This window comes from Pyrus communis, chromosome 6 (assembly GCF_041283825.1).
Source record: "Pyrus communis isolate YQ-2024b chromosome 6, ASM4128382v1, whole genome shotgun sequence".
Taxonomy (NCBI): Eukaryota; Viridiplantae; Streptophyta; class Magnoliopsida; order Rosales; family Rosaceae; genus Pyrus; species Pyrus communis.
Genome location: NC_142570.1, coordinates 3,959,321 through 3,972,675, shown reverse-complemented (window position 1 = coordinate 3,972,675; position 13,355 = coordinate 3,959,321). Strand labels below are relative to the sequence as shown.

General features: G+C 39.7%; 4 protein-coding genes across 4 annotated transcripts; 1 reads left to right on the top strand and 3 right to left on the bottom strand.

The window, feature by feature from the left end:
* Window positions 1-1,422: 1,422 nt before the first annotated feature.
* Window positions 1,423-1,860, top strand: LOC137710183 (RING-H2 finger protein ATL64-like). Its single transcript, XM_068449131.2, has one exon. The coding sequence runs from the start codon at window positions 1,423-1,425 to the stop codon at window positions 1,858-1,860; it is 438 nt and encodes a 145-aa protein (XP_068305232.2).
* Window positions 1,861-2,776: 916 nt separating this feature from the next.
* On the bottom strand, window positions 2,777-4,050 carry LOC137710828 (protein DELETION OF SUV3 SUPPRESSOR 1(I)). The gene is made up of 3 exons (XM_068449964.2): window positions 3,910-4,050; window positions 3,710-3,807; window positions 2,777-3,106 (listed from the first exon to the last, which is right to left on the bottom strand). The coding sequence occupies exons 2-3, from the start codon at window positions 3,798-3,800 to the stop codon at window positions 2,970-2,972; spliced, it is 228 nt and encodes a 75-aa protein (XP_068306065.1). The 5' UTR covers window positions 3,801-3,807; window positions 3,910-4,050; the 3' UTR covers window positions 2,777-2,969.
* Window positions 4,051-4,566: 516 nt separating this feature from the next.
* LOC137711476 (U-box domain-containing protein 19) lies at window positions 4,567-7,009 on the bottom strand. The gene has a single exon (XM_068450723.2). It carries the CDS (start codon window positions 6,879-6,881, stop codon window positions 4,818-4,820), a length of 2,064 nt encoding a protein of 687 aa, XP_068306824.2. The 5' UTR covers window positions 6,882-7,009; the 3' UTR covers window positions 4,567-4,817.
* Window positions 7,010-9,021: 2,012 nt separating this feature from the next.
* On the bottom strand, window positions 9,022-12,566 carry LOC137710559 (aldehyde dehydrogenase family 2 member B4, mitochondrial). The gene is made up of 11 exons (XM_068449623.2): window positions 12,135-12,566; window positions 11,719-11,835; window positions 11,424-11,566; window positions 11,120-11,273; window positions 10,804-11,033; window positions 10,522-10,611; window positions 10,265-10,438; window positions 10,039-10,176; window positions 9,790-9,927; window positions 9,656-9,717; window positions 9,022-9,564 (listed from the first exon to the last, which is right to left on the bottom strand). Exons 1-11 carry the CDS (start codon window positions 12,232-12,234, stop codon window positions 9,291-9,293), a joined length of 1,620 nt encoding a protein of 539 aa, XP_068305724.2. The 5' UTR covers window positions 12,235-12,566; the 3' UTR covers window positions 9,022-9,290.
* Between the last annotated feature and the right edge of the window lie 789 nt (window positions 12,567-13,355).

The following is a 13,355-nucleotide window of genomic DNA, read 5'->3' as shown; positions in this document are numbered from 1 at the left end:
TAAGTTATCATCAAGAAATATAAGGAGTCATTTCTTTATACTTGCAAGTCACAATAGATATAAATGCAAAATTAAATCTCCAAAACCATTATGATAAAAGTTTGTGGACATATTTCAAACTATAATTAGGATTTAGCATTCTTGTCCCGACTTAAATATAAAGTATTGAGGGGTGGGTATACGGATCTTCAGAATTGTGAATTCGGACCGTGTAACCAAATCCAATGTAAAATCATCCGTTTCTTACTTTTGATTTTCAAATGGTCAGAGTTGGACCCAATTTGTATAAAACCAATTCCAAAATTGAGTTCATATTTCTTATGTGCGGGTTACCCGGCTCGGACCATTTGAGGGTTATCTTAGCACTTGTCATTTTAATAGTGGTTCACAACGATAAAATTTCTTCCTTTCAAACATTTGTTGGTATTGACTTTGTTAGACATAATTCTCTCACAACAAAAACACACATAGATTGTTTTGTATTGTTGTTTTGTTATACGACATATGATTGAAAACAGATTCGTTAACCCGTAAAAACCGAACCGTATCAAACAGATCCAAATAAGCCGGTTCCATTAATAAACGTACCTAATTTCACTTTGCAAGTTTCCCAGACAAGGCCAAACCTCCGGGCCCTCACACTTTTATGTTGTTTCCACTTTCTCTGCCCCTCTCTCTCAATCGGAGAGCTTAACCAAATTTTCATTATTTTTAAACCGTAGATTACTTCTTATTTTGGACTAATCCGCTCGATTAGTCTAAACTCTGATTAAAACATTTCTGCCTCAATTCTCAAGAGTCAAATGTGTCATTTTCTGTTCCTTTATAAAAAAAAGAAAAAAAAAATATTATGATTATTGATAAGGCCTTGAATCTGTATCCTCTCTCTATCTGTAACTTACTAGCACAAAGGGACAGAAGCAGCCCACTCGTAACTACAAAACTGCCACATAATTCAACCAAAACTCAAACCCCAAGACATATGCTAAGCTTCTGTTCTTTCCTTCTGTTTCAGTTTCTTCAAGCCACCTGAACCAGTCTGTTCAAAACTGCGTTTTTTCCAGATAAGATCGGTGGTTTTGATGCATGAGGTGGCCTTCAAAAGCTTCTGGGCTCGTGTAGGATTGCTTCTCTAGAAAGCACTTCTGCTAGAAGTGCGTTGGAATTTTTTTATTAGAAATCCGAATGCGTGCTTTCTAGAAAATCACTTGGAACGTCGCCTGAAGAAGCATTTGGTAATTGGTGGGAGCTGAGTTTCTCTGTCAAAAGCAGTCAGATGCGCTTTTAGCCATTCCAGGAGCTTACAGCTGATTGGGTTTTGTGTTGTATAGGTTTTGAGGTAAAAACATTCTTCTGGGATTTTGGTCTTCTAACAAAAGATCAAATCTTTCTGGGTTTTGTACAATTTCTAGGGTTATGGGAATGGAGATTTTAATCTCTGTGATCTTACTGTTCGTGGGGATTGTTGTTTTAGTGGTAATTCATGTTTGTATTGTTGGGAGAGCATTCAACAGAGCCAATAATCAAGGTGTTAATCTGGTTCAAAGAAGCAGCATTTTTGGGATCAGAAGGATGTCCAACGAGGAACTCAACATGCTGCCTTGCTTCGACTACAAGGCAGAAGAGAAAGGGACTACTACTAGCCCTGGGGATTGTGCAGTTTGCTTGGAAAGTTTCAAGGGAGGTGAAAAATGCAGGTTGTTGCCAAATTGCAAGCACAGCTTCCATGCTCAATGCATAGATTCATGGCTGCTCAAGACTCCGGTTTGTCCGGTGTGTCGGACTTGTGCTAAAACTCCGAAGATTGATGTGAGTTTGGGAGGGGAAAGCAGCGTTTCGGGCGCAATCGAAATGTCGTAGAAGGCAAGTTGTTTTATGTTTTGTTTTCATTGTTAATAGTGATGTTTTTGTAATAAGTTTCTTGCTTGCATATCCCTTTTCCTAAAGAATTCAATGCTGGTTCTGCTTAACGTGATTATATACCAAGTGATTTATATGTGGAAGAAAAAAAGGAATTTGGTTTTCACCGACAAGCTGATGGAGATTTGAAGGCACAATAGATTGCAAATCCTCGACGGTTGCCTTGCATTAGGGGGCAAAAGAACAAGTTTTGCTCCGTTGTTCTTCCTAAGCCTCGAGGACTTGCATAAACGGAGACACCAAGCTGGCGTTATTTCAAATCAATAATGCAATCGCACGTTGTTAAAACATATGAGGATGCATGATAGGGTTGGACAGCACCACCTTAGCTTCAATAATGCGATCTCACGTCGTTAAAACACATGAGGATGCGTGATAAGGTTGGGACAGCACCACCTTAGCTTCTCCATTTCATGTATTTAAAACAATCACTTTTTGCAAACCATGAAGACCCAAAGGGATGAGTTAATTTGGAAGAAGGGCGACGAACAAACCAATCAGTCAAGTACACAGCTACGAAGATATGTGATGAACGTTTCTTCCTTCTTGGTGGAATAGGCATGCCGCCGGACCTTAATGGCGGGTTTTCAGACAACATGAAGTTTCGGGTAAAAAAGAGTATTCCTATACCAACACCTTCATGATCACGCTACAGATACAAAAGCACCGTGTTTTCAACTCACAAAGACCAGGGATAAAATGACAGATCCTAACATGTTAGCTTCAAAAGTTTCGGGTATTTACACGTAAATCCCCTCTACTTTTATCTCTACGAAACATATAATGCAACACGCTCTCAAGATTTCACATTCACATAGACAAGCTTAACCTTTGTGATTCTAAGCAAAACTCAAACTTAGCTCAAACCACAAGATCTTGGGGCTTTAATACAAAAGAACATTGGAAAGGTCAACATGGTTTTACGTCTGTTAACAAGAAGATACTGTTTTGAAACGAAATATATCAAGACACTCTATCCCAACGAAAACTAACTAGGTAACAATGCAAAGATGCACAAACCAAATAAAACCTCAGACGTAGTCTGCAGACTAAGCTGAGCTCTTCTCAGTATTGTTCTCAAGTTCCCTCCTCAGCTGCAGGGAGAAGTCATCATTAACATCGTCATCATCCCAGTCGTCTTCCCACTGCTGTGTCACTTCCTTGCCTTCCTCTTTGTCCTCCCATTCTGTCATTGTTCGTAAACAAAACAAGACGAAGTTAGAACGAGGCATAACCCCTACCTGATCAGCATTGCAAGCATACACACACCAGTATGAACCATAAGTAAATGCAATGCAGGTTCTCTAAACCTAAACCCGTTATGCAGAGCAGCACCGTGCTTACGCAAATGAGATTTACAAGACAATACCGAACACAACTAGAACAGCTCAATCTCCAAAGTAGTGAACTAAAATTCGACAAGCATGAGGTCTAAAACAAATTTACCCAATTCGAATTCTTCGTCAAATTAACGAATTATCGAACTACAATGGCTCAGTATCCGAAATGGTGAAACAAAAATAACCAATTTCAACATCAAAAAATGAACTTCAACAGTTCTAGCATACTTGAGGATCAAAACTAAGAGACCCAGAAACTTAAATCCACCAACTAAATGGCTAATGCAAGCTGAGACATTGCAAAAAACTCCAAATCAAAAAAAAAAACACGTGCAATAACAGTCAATTTCAAAAATTTCCAATCGATTGAAACCCTCAGAATTAAATGAGAATGAATTGAAATTAAGGCTAAACAATTGACCCACGTATTGAAGTGCAAAATTAAATACCTTGGTTGATATCAAACTCCTCGAACTCGTCGTCGTCTTCGAACAGATCCATCTTCGCAACCTCCGTCACCGCCTGGGGCTCCGCCGCCATCTCAGTTCTCCAAGCGCGAATTAACACAGCAAAAGTCCGATTCAGCTTTCAAATTCCGCGAAATCAGAATAAAAAATATACAGAAAATTAAAGGACAAGTAGAACTTACAGACAGAGAGAGATTGGAGAATCTGAAAAATTGGGAATTAGGGATTTTACGTGGGAACCTTCTGGGTTTTTACGGTGAAGTCCCAACAGTCGAAGAGCTTAAAGCCGAAGGTGAGTTATAAACGGCGACGTATTGTGGGGGAAGGTCGGTTTCAGCTGCTCCCAACCTTGTTGAAACATAAAGTTAGATTAAATCAGATTGAATTGGGCTCTCTAAGATTAAGTCTTGGACCCATTTCTTTTTTACACAACAATAAATTTACATTAAGGGGTAGAAGAATATATTTGTTGCGAGACATCGTAGTACTAAGTGGCAGCTATGCTCGCGATACAGTTTGTCAAGCTGGTGATCGTTTTTTACCAACGGTACTATGTACTTCGAAGCTCTTGATACTTCCTGTTTATCCCCGGTGTGCTATCTCTTTTCGTCGCCCCTGATTATTATGTTGTTGATATTTAGTATTTGAACAATTTCACAATTGGGATTGATTTTCGTCTCATCATTTATATATTTTAAAACAAATCAAATCCTATCTACAACCACGAGAGGTTGTATAGGGTCACCGTTACACGGGATGGTATACCACATGTCACAATACAAATTATGAGATATGTGTGTTAAAAAGTTAATAACTTAATAAATAAAATTTATCACCACTTATATAAAAACACGTGGTGTCTCTCGTGTTCTAGTCAAAATGAAAAATTTCTCCTACCACAAGAAGAAAAACCAAAATCAACTGTATACAATGATATACAAGCAGCATGGTCACATATGGAACTTGAAAAAAAATTGAGTTGATTTCCTTGAGAATCAAAGAGTAAAAAGCCTAACTAAAAAAATCACTTTCAAATATTTACACCAATATATGAATGTATTTTAGATGCAAAATGCAAAATCGAGATGAATCACCGTTCCTGGACGTAATGTTTACGCCGAACTGCAGAACTCATCCATCTTGATGTACTAGCTTCACGAAAGTCATGGATAATTTTGATGAGGGAGCGCGATTTCTTGATCGCATAAGATGTTCCATCCGTCAAGAGCGAAAAGAGTCCAGGCATTAGTGATGATTCCGTTGCCAAAACAGCAACAACTTCCTCCCCGCCATTGATGCACAAAGACAGCAATGTTGAAACACAATACTCTTTTGCTTTTGGGGATGTCGAAGTTTGAAGAACGCGGATGATCAATTGCAAATCAATGGCGTGGAGGATTTCGTGTGATCCTACGACATTTTCAGCCAAAATTGCAAGAATTGATAACGCATCATCAACGAGCTGATCAGGGTTTTGTGACGAAGAAGATATTATGTCAACTAGCAATGGAACAATGCCCGCGTCCAGCACTTTCTGTTGATTCCTAGGAAGGAGGATCAGCCCGAAAATCGCAACCACGGAGTTCTTTTTCCCACACGTTGTTCCTTCCCTGATCAGCTCCACAAGAGCTGGGATGGCCTCAGGCATTTCTCCGATTAGTTTCCGAGACTCCCTCATCGAAGAGAGGTAAAACATCGTTGCAGCTGCGCTTTGTCTGGCTTCTAAACTCAACCCATTTTTAAGAACGGCAACAACGGATGGTAGGCCTCCCCATGACATTATCAATTTCATTCCGCTTGCGTATTTCGCGAGCTTCAACAAGGCTGCAATTGCATTCCCTTGCGTGGATGCATCAGCGGAATTCAATAGCCTCAGCAGAGGAGGGATACAGCCAGCCTGGATCAAACAAGACCTATTGAAAATGTTTGATTTGCCTAGCAATCGAATCTCATAAGCAGCCTTGTTTTTCTGTTCGCTTGTTCCGCAAGCAAGCCTTCCGCTGAGAAATCTCGACAGAAACCTCATTGCGTGTTTAGCAACCGGGCTACCAGGTGCGATCGTTTTTTCCTTGTCGGCGCTTTTGCTTCCTGGCCTGCCGAGAGAAATGCCGTTGCATTCACAAAGGTTTTTTATCAGCCTTCGGAGAATCGAATTCGGTACCAACTCTGTGTTCGCGATCATCTCTCCTGTTTTGGGGCAGAGCATGTGTCCGTCGTCTAGCCATTTTTGAATCGAATTTCGATCGTACGTCTGACCTGTAGATACAGTCACCGGATCAAGCATTAGCTCAAGGGAAATCGGGCACCTGAAATCTTCAGGGTTTAAGCAACGAAACATCTCCGCGTCGCACCTGGAATCGATTTGATTCGCGGGGTTTTGATGATCCAATGCTTCGAAAATCACTCCCCTGCTGTAGCTCATGAACCCCACCAAGCTACTTAGAAAAGGAACATCCATGTCCTCCCGGTCGAAACGCTTGATAGCAATTTGTTCTTCCAAGAATTTGATCTCCATGTTGCACGCGCTCCAGCTTTTAATTCGAAGGTAATCGAGGACTCGCTTTACGGCATTCAAATCGGGCTCGATTCCCTTTTCGAATTGGTTCAGAATCGCAAGCAATCGTTTCGAAGCCAATCTGTCACCAGCTTGGAGCTCCATGTTGGCCTTCCACGATTGCTTCGACACCAATTCAACCAATTCCTTAACTTCATCGCCAACATCGATCGCTTTCAACGGTAAAACATCGAGAGCCGTCGCCACAGCTCGAATCAGAAACCGAAATTGAGTCGCAAGAAACTCGCATTTCGTCAGCATCAAAACTCGACCATCTTCCCTAGTGCAATCCTCCAATAAAAATCGAATTTTTTGGAAGACGAAATGAAGCTCGGAGAAGCAGACGACAAGAGACGATTTCGGAAGAACCGAATTGCATTCACGTGCCTCCTCAAAGAACATGAGAAGAACACGAACTTGCCGAATTGCTTCCCGGCTGTTCCTCCATTGCGTCACACAGCATTTCGATTGGAAACTGCAGATGGTGTGGGAGAGAGCGATCAGAGACTCGAGAAGGGTCTCCAGAGAAATAGATTCGCAAGGTCGCACCGCCGGAAACGTGAGAATCCGGCGGTCGCTGCTATCGAATTTCGGGTTCATCGATGCAATTGTATGCGAAAAAACAGAGGATCTCTGTTTTTTCTCTGTTTTGGGACATAGACTTGGAGTAGAATTCGACTCGGAAGAGAAGTGTTTCTCCGTTTTGGCTCTGTTTTTGTTCACGGAATTAATGGGGGGAGGAGTAGCGAGCGTTGCAACAATATAGGGAGATAAAGGGCACGTGGCGGGATATTAGGAGTCCACGTTCCCAGGTTGACTCGGAGTGCACTTCACTGGATAGGCCTACATGGACACGTGGAGAGGTGGGGTTGGGTGATGCGGCTTCATGGATATTTGTCAATGTTGATTCAGTGTACTGTTTCGTGTCTACGGACAGTTTATCGTCGGCGGGAGAGTGAAGTCTGTGGGGACCACCAAGCCGACTTGGACACGTGGAAGTGGTATTGGATGACGTGTTGCGGTGGCAGCGGGGCACACAGAGGAACACCTGTGTGTGTTTCCTGTGTTTTACGAGTCAAAGTGGGTTTTGATTAGAGAGACTAATAGACGATTAATTAATGGAAAATTAGAGTTTAAAACTTAGCAAAGTTCATCTTCGTGCCGACCAGAATTTTGAGTTCAACATCAATTGAATTGTAATGGTTTTGTTGGCCCACGGGGTTCAATGGCGGGTGCATTTCTTCTATTCCGATTATGTTTTATGCCTTTTTGTTTCGTGTAATGATGATACAAATAGTCTAATTAAAGTTACGTTTCTGTTTATAATTCTCACGTTTTAAATTGTGTATGAGCTTCTTTAAATAGTTTACATCTTATAATACTTCTTCGCTTTGAAACATATTCTCCAACAATAAACATACGTGGTATACTTGACGTCGAGAAAATAGATAACTATTTTAATTGATATTGATTAATGTACTAGAAAGATATTAACTTAAACAATGTTTAAGATTGATGAAACTACTTAGGTGTAGTATTCAGAGTAGGATTTTCTTTTCTCAAATTTCTCTTCCATTTTCTTCTCTCCTCTTACATTTTGACTCTGTCTTTGTTTTTCTATAAAGAAATCAACAAAAGATATTGACGTTACTTAATCGTGACGTTCAAATATGAGATCCTATCAATTTCATCAGTTTTATTTCTTGAGCAATTTTATCACTTAAGCAATAAGTTAATACATAAACAATGAGCACGTTTCGCTAATCAAATTCTTGTTTGTGGCCACAAATCCTTTTAATTAAGTTGTAATTATCTTGCTTTTCCATCTAAAACGAATGATGATTTGACAAGTGGACCAACCATATTGCGACACATTGAACGCGCTGTCTCTGCATTGCAATAATTCTGGAGATACTATAAAACGCGTTCATTTGATTTTTGTTTATACTGTGATTGTGATTGGGATGTTCCAAAAAAAAAAATTAATAATTTATTCTTTGATGCTTTTCTCCTTGGAAAGAGGTTTGCTTTCTTGGAGTGATGCCTTCAGCCTGCCGGTCACTGTTTTGCAAAATAGTTAGGTCTACAAAGCTAAGTAATTATTCGATTACGTGATGTTATTAGTTTTCTGGTATTATGCATTTTATTGTTGATTACTATTATAGTTCAGATTAATGAGGAATGGGATATCAATTTTGTCGTTCCTTTGTATTATGGAAATTGATAACAATTATGGTGGTGCTATAAAGCTAGAAGAATAAAGAATTTAGCGAGAGAAATGAATTAATTTCATTAAGAGATGGAAGTTGCATAATAAAAGGCATTTTTGCATTGACATTTCGAGCGAGTTAAGTGTAATCATTTTTAACTAACTACATTCAGTTACAAATTGACCATCTAATCTACTGTTATCAAGTTTGACATGCGACTGTCATTGAAATTTTTCTCAAAAAAAAAATTTATCGTCGAACTGTGATTTTTCCAAAGAAATTACTCTTTATCTTTCACCAGCTTAACTTTTTTGGACATAAGATACATGCGAATTTAAGCCCTTGCGTCCAAATTTGATTCTACTTCTAGTATATACAATGATTTAGTATAAAATCTTATGTCAAAAAGATTTTTTTTTTTGGAAATTTGCAATTTTACAAAAAGATTTTTTTGTAAATCTGTCTTGGTTATTTGTAATTTGCAGTTTTATAATAGAGACTCAAACTGTTCACAATTTAGAAGGTTCGGGTAATTGAAAATGTCTCTTTGCGACGCAAAATTAAGGATAGACATTCCTCCGACTTTTGCAAAGCGAGGAGTATCGTTAACTTGCAGTTGCATGGTTTACAAAAATCACTAAAATTTAGAAGGACGAAACTTTTGAAGCTTTCCCACAAAACAGTATAACATCTTTCTGTCACCACAAACTCGTCAACTTCTTTCGATTACAAACAGACCTTATGTATCTTAATTATTTGAAACCACACAGATCGGAGCATATGGTTCGGTCGAGAGATTTTACAGCCATGCCGGATTCTTCAAAGGAGTGACAACAGCCTTCACCTGCAAGTAGTTGTGAAGGCTGTAGATTCCCTTTTCTCTGCCTATTCCACTCATCTTGTATCCGCCAAAAGGAATCGCAGCATCAAACACGTCGAAGCAGTTCACCCAGACGGTCCCAGCCCTCAATGCCCGTGTCAAGTAGTTGGCGGTGTTAATGTTCTTTGTGAATACTCCGGCAGCTAGACCATAGCGCGTTGCGTTTGCCCTTCGGACTACTTCATCGAGCTCCCTGGTAGAAAATGTGGAATTTTTAGGCATGTAGAATATTATAACTTTTGCAGAATGCAAGGACTTGATGCAGTGTGAGGTTTTTAACTCACTTGAATTTCAAAATCGACTGCACTGGGCCGAAGATCTCATCCTGTGCGATCAACATATCGTCCTGATTGAAATGAACAGTAATCGTGTTACGTATATGTTGAAGCGGCTAACTTTGGATGAAGAAATTATATACCTTAACGTTTGAGAAAACGGTAGGCTGGATGAAGTATCCCTTGGAGCCCAATCTTTCACCTCCACATTCAAGGGTAGCATTGCTATCAATGCCAGATCTTATGTATCTAAGGACCTTCTCAAACTGCTCGTTATCGATCTGTCAATTGTCGAAATGATTAGAAGCATCACTTAAAAACTGACATTCTTTATGTCACACATGAGTACATGAAACGAATAGAACATCGTTGAAATGCAAGTATTTGAGTACCTGAGGGCCTTGTTCAACACCCTTCTTAAAGGGATCGCCAACAACGCGTTTCACAGCGCGTGCCTTTGCCTTCGCTATGAACTCATCATACACACGCTCATGTACAAAAGTACGAGACCCAGCACAGCAACATTGCCCCTGCGTGTCATCCAAGCATTCGTTAATGATGTGTTTTGAACTTCTGATTGTACAGAACCCGGCTTCGTGGAAAACTAATTGAACCAACCTGATTAAAGAAGAGAGCAAAGTGTGCAAGCTCTACAGCATGATCAATGTCAGCGTCCTCGCATATTATGAAAGGTGATTTCCCACCGAGCTCTAATGTTACTGGCTTAAGATTGCTTCTTGCAGCCAATTCAAGAATAATCTTTCCAGTATCAGTTGATCCGGTGAAAGCTACCTGAAAAGGAACGCGGTAATGGTTTTAAGTAGCCTGCATATCCAGTGTACAGTGAGAAAGAAGGACAAATGTGCTCCAAATACCTTGTCCACATCCATATGACTGGCAAGAGCAGCACCAGCAGTTGGCCCATCTCCAGAAACTACGTTTAGAACACCCGGAGGAAGACCAGCCTGTCACAGATGAAGCTGAGTAATATTAGAACATGAACAACGACGGAAAAGAAATAAGGAATGTACACGCTTCATGTTGATGCAGAATAAAAAGTTAATTACACTATTGATTCATTTTTACGTATTTCTCTTGGCACATAGTTGCGTACGCGTGAGGGAGAGTGAGCAGCTCGAGAGGCATCAAGGGCCTACCTCTTGGAATAGCTTTGCCACATAGAGGGCAGTCAGAGGCGTCTGCTCAGCGCTCTTTAGGACAATAGTATTACCACAAGCCAGTGCAGGCCCAACTTTCCAGGCAAACATGAGTAAAGGAAAGTTCCACGGAATAATCTGTCCTGCAACACCGATTGGTTCGTGCAGTGTTTGCACGTGATAAGGTCCATCAGCCGGAACAGTTAGACCATGGATTTTGTCTGCCCATCCTGGATAATTTGAGGAAGAAATCGTAAGTAAAAACAATGTGATGAATGAAAAAGGAAAGCAAATCACTTCATTTCAGTGTTCTCACCGGCATAGTAGTGAAACAGACGAGCCAACATTGGTAGTTCGGCCGTCAGAGCTTGTTCATAAGGCTTCCCGTTATTCCATGTCTCTAGAGCTGCAAGCTCTTCACTGTTTTTCTCAACCAAATCAGCAAAGCGTAGTAATATCCGTGATCTTTCCTGATCAAACGATAAAAAGACGAAGTCTCAATGACGATGCACATCAATATCCTGACATATTTACATCCCTCATATGCTAATCCAGCAGGAAAGCGCAACAGAATAATGTACTACAAAATCTAGACCAATGCGAAGTTCGACAGTTCTTACATAAGCGCTCATCTTCGGCCATGGTCCCTCATCAAATGCCTTGCGAGCAGCAGCTACTGCACGGTTAATATCTTCTGCATCGCCCTCAGCCACATGAGCAATCACTTCGCCTGTACGAGGGTCGTACGCCGGAAATGTTTTTCCTGACACAAAAGAATTTCAAACATTAGCTCCATAACATGTTGTCTTTTCGGCAGTCTTCATCTTTTTGCAAGTTCCATTTACTCACACAGTTTTTGCAAAACAAAAGCGACCGTATGCAGGTTTCTTGGACTCGTACGAAGAAAAGGATTACCTGATGCAGCGTCGACGAATTTCCCATTGATTAGGTGCTGAGTGTGACTGATTTGAAAAGGTGGAATGATTAACTCCTCAGTTGCTGCAGCAGTGCTAAACCTGCTAACTCTTCTCCCTGAAGGATCGTGGGAGGAGTATTATTCGTCGTATTAAATCACGAAAATTATAAACTCCATGCATCTTTGGCTGTATGATGGCTCCACCATCATTCAAAAATTCCAGAAAGAGAGAGAGACACACACACGCATATACACACACACCCCAAATCACATACAGAAAATTACCTGCACATGTGGTTAGAACATAAAAACCATGGAATCGAATGAATAAAAAAGATTACCAGAAGAACAAGTGAAACAACGCTGTAAAAAGGTAAAAAGTAGAAAAAGGACAAAGGTGGGAAGAAGGTGTTACCTCCAGAGCGAAGCAGAGAAGCTGCAGACCCGGAAGAAGAAGAAGGAGAAGCGGCTGAGAGGGAGCGAGAGAGTAAGGAGGAGAGTCTCCGAGCTGCCATAACCACCCACAGATGCTGAGTGAGAAGAATACTCAAAGCCCAAAAGCCTTATCTTTTGAATTGTAATTCCAACCTTACAGAAAAACAGAGTCCTCTCTGTTGTGACTCAAAAGTTTCTCAGAAGACAAAAGTCGCCCTCTCACCCCTCCAACCGGGAAATTTTTAGTTGTGACGGGAACAAGTGATACACCATGTGTTTTAATAGGAGCAGTGAAAATTTTTATTTTTTTAAGTTATTAATTTTTTAGTACACATATTCCACTATTTATATAATAACACATAATGTACTATTTTATGTACCTGTCACACTAAAAAATATCTCCCTCTTACCCGCTGAGCGACACTATGGCACAATGACGTTAGTATAACACCAAAATCCAAATCAATTTAAAATTAGGAAATAATTATAAAATAGCAAAATAAATTGACTAAAAACCTAAAGGAATAAGTATCAACCATAATTGGCTGCTCAATTTTCAATAACCACCCCTGCTTTTATTCATTTGGCTTTGAACACGTGTCGAGTTTATGTTTATAATTGTAATTATTTAGACATGTGTCGAAATCTAATTAGATAAAGCAAGAGTGGCTACTGAAATTCAACAGCCAAGTATTTTTCAATAGTATTTGAGAAATGCTAATGTGAGACTATATTTTTTGCACAATTTTTACAATATTAACATGATAATTAACGTTAATTTGTACATTTAACTATCGATTTTTCTTTGTTTTAGCAATTTTCTCTTTATCACTATGTTTACCTTGAAGCGTAAGCTATATAGAAACAATAATTCATAGGATGTTGTTGGTCGATGACTTTTCAGAGTCAAAATAAAGCTAGAATTTAGTTCCAATTAATCAATTCATGCATATCCATATTTTAATGTCTCTATCTCTTTCTTATTTGGAAAATAAAACTAAACTCTAAAGCGGACACTCCAAAAAGACAGAGAGTCTCCAAAGGACCAAAGCCACGCATCCACGATAGACTTATCAATTAAGATCATCTCCAAGGGACTAAACGTGATTTTTGTCCATGTTTTAGTTCTCTAAATATTAATATTTTATAATCTGATTTTCTTTAGTCTTTTGCTTGGAAACTGATTTCATTTAATTTTGAA